We start from the raw sequence: 5,426 nt of genomic DNA on the forward strand, positions 1-5,426 counted from the left end.
TCAGCACACCCTCTGCCTGTCAGTGCATTTGTCAACCCCGCTCTGCTCCTGCCAGGCCCAGTCCACCCCTCAAAATGAAAAAAACAAACTCTCCCTTCCTGCACCAGAGCCGTGGAGCTCTAGCAAGCAAGTGGAGACAGCCAGGCAGCCCCCTAAACAGCCTGAGGAGTACAGGGAAACCAAAGGCTGCTGCATTGAAGCCCAGAGCTGCACCTGAACATGCACATGGCAACGCAGAAAGCAGCAGTGCCAGGAGTGTTCCTCTGCCTTGGACACAGTCCTCCAAGGCCTGGGATATGGCTTTCCTCCGCCTGACTGAGGAACAGATGTCAACTCACGTGTGTCGATGGTCTCCTGGATGGGGATGAAGCCCACAGGTAAAGTGTCCTTGATATCAATGAGCTTCATATCAACCAAGACGTTGCCTAAATGACTCTTTAGAGAGAGAAAAGGAACAGTTGACTATGACAATGTCACCAAACTCAAAACCAGGTTTTCCTACTTGCAGAACCCTGAGATGCTTTGTCACTGTATCCAACTACCAACTTCAAAAATGGTAAGAAGGTACCAATCTAACCCTTGCAACTGTTCCCCGTGCAAGAACCAAACAGTGTCTTGACTAGGAGATACAGGACAACTTTCAGCATTCATGGATTCTAACACCTTATCCACTGTCATACTTCCAGATCCTTGGACACAACCAAATTCCTTCCTTTGGCAAAATGGCAGTTCAAAGTATTACCTCCACCAACCCATCCACTGTGCAGGTCACCTCAGTTCCTACACACTGTAAATCTGCAACAGCAACATGACACTTGGGTGACAGTAACAGCAGAAAGCTGTCAGGACAATGGCTCGTGCAGCCACAGCCAAAGGTATTACATGCATTAGCTAATTAGCCCTGAATAGACGTGATTCTAGCTCCAAATGCAGTGCACTCCAGAAGCACAGGCCATTTGGAATGAAGAACTTCATTTGGAGTCCATATGAATTCTGAACTCATGCCTCGTCCTATTAATCAAGGCTTGAAGAGCTCAGAGCACAATTCAGAGTGACAGCCTCCACAATGGTTTGGAGAGCAGATTTTCTTTGCTGCTCTCGTTAAGCCAGCACTGCTGCCAATCCTCTGAGTTCACGTATGGAGGAAGAACACACTTTAGTTACTGCACAGCCTTTATAAATACAAATGTACAAATGCAACACAGAACAACTGAAATTTCACCCCAAGCCATCAAACCATGTCAGTGAGTTTTACTGTTACTGGTTGCATATTTACATTCGCAGGCTCTGAAGTAAGGGGAGATCAGGTCTGAGTTTATTTCTGAGATTCTACATTTTATGGCCAGCTCCTCACACGGAGGGCCAGCACACCTGCAGTCCTGTCCCACTGGACACGAGCGTGGCACGTGTTCCGTGCTCACATGAAGAGGCCAAGGCTGGGCAGTCCTCCCATGCCTCTGACCCCCCATGGCCAAGGCATCTTGGAGCAAGCAGTGCTGGATGCTGCCAAGCCTACACGTGTCTGCTAACATGGTCCTGGCACAGCAAACAGCAGATGAAGTGGTGGCTGCCGATCCATCTTTCATGTTTTATTTATCCAAAGTGTCTGGCTCTGTCACAGCAGCGAGCCCCTGGTCGCTCCTCCAGCGGCAGCACATGGGTAGAGGAGCCTCCGATGGGCTCGTGAGCTGTGGGAACCCTGGGAGTCAGCACTGACGCTCTGCCCCACGCACAGGAGAGAAAGGGACACAGGCCCCTCATTTGTGAGACACCATGCAGGGCTCCCCACCACGACACTCAGACACAGCAACGTCCTCGTAATCCTCAGCACTGTTAACCGCTGAGAATGGTGATGCTGCTGAGGAGACTGCAGACAGGCTCTGCCCTAACCAGGAACCTGAGGTGCATTAATTGTGCCAACTATAACGTGTTCTTCAGGACAAGCAGTTCCCAGCGTTTTGCTAAACACAAACAAAAACCTCTGAATGGTGAAACTTCCAACCCAAAGTGCAGCAACACACACCAGCATCCAGGGGAGAGGAGCCTCCCACCTCCCTTCCTCCTGGCTGAGGGGACCAAGGTTCTTTAACCCTCAGAGGTCCCCAGCGAGGCAGCACAATCATATCCTGTGTGGGGAGCTCCTGCTTTAATCCACACCTCATCAATAGGAGGAAGGCACTCCCAAACCATGCTGAGCCTGTTCCTGCCAAAAGCCCAACAGGCACTAGCTGAGGGTATTTACACTGTTTCTGCAGCAAGCAGCTGCTACTGTCCTGTATTTCTGACAGTCTCACATTTCATGCTAATGCTCAAATCAGTGCAAACCTTTGTGTTTTCAGCCTCCTTGACTGTTCCGGGGCTGCTATTCCTGCGCCTGCACTTACTCCAGGATGAAAAGCACAGTCAGTGTCCACCTACCCCGAAGTGATATTTCCCCTAGCTCTGGAGCTTTACTTTAATCTAGAGGCAGTCAGGGAAGCGGATGGAATAAAGGTCAAATGCTGGAAACTGGCAGTCCCTGGCTCTCCTGCCAGGGCCCGTGAGCTGCTGCTGCTTTTCTGTTCCTGTCGCAGTGAGAGCAGAGCACAAAATGGTACCACCAGACCCTGACAACTGCGTTGCCTCAACACCCAAACTGCGGCCAAAGGCAGGATTACCCACTAGATGGAGTGCATTCATTACAGAATTCAACAGCTCCTCCACAAAAGAGAAAGTTTTCAGCTAGCCTCAACCAAAACCACAGCAGAACGCATCAGGCTCTTGCTGCAGTCCCCTCTCCTCCACACAACGTGTGGGCAGACAACTGCCACTAACCACAAAGAAACTTACACTTAATAGCCAGACTAGATTACAATTATGTGGCAGCATATGCACAACGTGGGCACATTTTCAACAATCAGCACCAAAAAACAAGAAAGAAAAGCTAATCCTGCACAGAAGTATCAGTGATGCCTCCGGATTCTGAAACTAATGTTGCCTTCACCAACACTTCCTGCAGTGTTTGCCTCTGGAGGTAATTGAGGTTAGAATTTCACCAGGACCACGAGCATGCAGCAGCCAGCACTGCAGCAGGAAACACGAGCATGAGGGACTGCTGGAGTTGTTCCCTTTTCTGTTGCTTTTAGGGCAGATTTTGTCAGCGATTTCTTTCCATGAGGAACACAGACAAAATGCAAATATCCTGCCACTGCAGTTTGCCTCCTGACTCACCCAAACTCCTGCTTGAATTATAATTGGCTCCATAAAATGAATCATTGTATGGTAAGAGCATACCAGGCACAGATGCAAATCATGCAGACACTCAGCAAACACTTACATTTTCTTTTGAAAATGATCTGGTGAAGCACAGGTACCGTGTGACCTTGGATTTAAATAAGCCATCTTTCCAGAGGTCAGCATCCAAGCCATCTGCTGTTTGTGCAACCTGCAAAGAGACAGAGGGAGAGAGGAGACATGTGAGCCAAGATAAAGTTAATATATGTGCAGTTCTTCTTCCTCAGACCTCTCCTAATTAACGCCAGCCCGAACTCTCACAGCATCTCATTAGTTTCTTCACAAGGTGCAGCGCAAAGAACTTCCAAGAGGAGGTATAAAAAGAAGTTCTAAAAACGCTGTCTCTTGGGAGCCCCTTGATTAAAGATGCTCTGACAAAGGCTACTCTAATGAGGAAACAGCAACTTGGGTTACAGTCTCCAAACAATAGTTTGGAAAAGTCAGCACATCGAGGCTCTTATTACCACCCACCACACAAGGGCACACCATGAGGGTCCACAGGGACAGAGCACAGAGGCTGCCCCATCTCAGGACTATTTTCACAGAAAGCCATCAAGGAATTCTGGCTCCTAGGCCAAAAAGCTGCTTCCAGCAGATGAGGAAAGCCCTGGTCACTGGTGGATTTTAGCAGCAGTGCTGCACCCTGGAAACATCCCACTCCAGTACCAACCCTGTGTCCAGCCAAACTGATGGCACAGTGTGGAGGGAAGGGAGACAGATCCCGGACCCTCCACCGAGGAGACAGCGGCACGTGCAGGAAGGCAGAGGGTCCCACACGGGCCTCGGGCAGGAGGCAGCGCCGCGCGCTGGGAACAGGCTCTGCCCTGCACGGCGAGTGGCAGGAGCCCTGGCCCAAAAGGTTCCTTGTTGAGTAACAGAGGAGACAAGAAGGCAAAGGGGAAGGGTAGTAGAAACAAGTCCACTCCACCAGACCAACACCCTACTGATGCCTCCCAACAGGAGACTCTGGAGCTCTGCAGAAGCAGAACTAATGCCCTAATGCCTCTCGGCTCTGCTCTGCTGCAGCTCTTCTGAGCCTAATCTTACAGAGCGAGCCCTTGGCCCCAGAGCAGCCTGACAATAAGGAGCTGATGTTTGGTGCCACTGTTTGCACCCACGTTTAACCACACAGAGAACGCACAGGGCACAGGAGCTGTGCTGACAAGGCTCCGACCGCCCCAAGCATGCGCGAGACGCATGTTCACAGCCCGATCAAGGCAACAAAGTGCACTGGCTTCTCCCTGCATTTCACCAGCTGCTGCTCACAAGCCCTGGCTCGGCTCAGGCCCTCGTACAACACACACAGCTTTTGTGTTCAGGTCTCTGCAAAGAAACATGCCTGAGTTTTTAAACAGTCAAATTACAGAACAGGGCTTTGGTGGGATTTTTTGCTTATTTGAAGTCCTTGAATTCAACTCTTTGCTGAAGTGCTGGTTAAGGAATATGCAAAATCCACCTGCATCTCCCTCCCCTATGGGCAAGTCAGACCCAGTGAAAATATTGTCAGGGAACAGTCTGCCTGGGAAAAATGCTGGCATATAGGGATGGGCACCTTGAACTCCAGCCCTTGTGAGAAACAGTTTGAGGGACTACAAGCAGATTTTGTCACTTTGTTAATCAATATGGTTCAAGTTCTTTGTGCTTGTCAGTTTTATTTTCTTTGTTTTCCATAATAAAGATGCTCAGAACTCCCCAAGCAGTGACAGACTCATCCCCAACTGCAAAACTGGTGCTGCACAACTTGCTGTCAAGTGCACTTCATTATTTAACCTCTGTAAGCTTGAGGAACTTCACATGACTTACAATACCACATCCTCTTTGAGGTGGACGCAGGTCACTTCAGTTGGTATCATCTCTACCACTCACTGCATAGGGCACAGCTGGATCACAGCTGGCTGGGGCATGTGAAGGGCCCTCATGCTGCCACCGCTGCCCCACGGGAGAGAGGCCTGGCACTGTCACAGTCCAACTTAACCACGAGAAACCTCAAAACCTCCAATCCACACCCCTTTTTGGGAACAGCCCTGCCATTCTAACCCATCAAATATCTACTAAAATACCTAACACATGGAATAGCTAATTCTAGTTGTTGAAATTCAACAGTCGCAGGCAACACCCCCAGCAACAAACACCGAGTGCTCTGCTCTGCCTCC

The 5,426-nt window shown here is 49.8% G+C and overlaps 1 protein-coding gene across 1 annotated transcript in view; it reads right to left on the reverse strand.

The window, feature by feature from the left end:
- LOC103809443 (multivesicular body subunit 12B) overlaps window positions 1–5,426 on the reverse strand; it is a gene marked incomplete at its 3' end in the record, with an annotated part of 22,412 nt that overhangs the window by 14,104 nt on the left and 2,882 nt on the right. Inside the window, exons 3-4 of the mRNA XM_009082275.1 lie at window positions 3,317–3,424; window positions 339–435 (exon numbers count right to left, since the gene is read on the reverse strand). Coding sequence (XP_009080523.1) covers window positions 339–435; window positions 3,317–3,424 — 205 coding nt within the window. The remainder of the gene's footprint in view (window positions 1–338; window positions 436–3,316; window positions 3,425–5,426) is intronic.

This window comes from Acanthisitta chloris, unplaced genomic scaffold (genome assembly GCF_000695815.1).
Source record: "Acanthisitta chloris isolate BGI_N310 unplaced genomic scaffold, ASM69581v1 scaffold38509, whole genome shotgun sequence".
NCBI lineage: Eukaryota > Metazoa > Chordata > Aves > Passeriformes > Acanthisittidae > Acanthisitta > Acanthisitta chloris.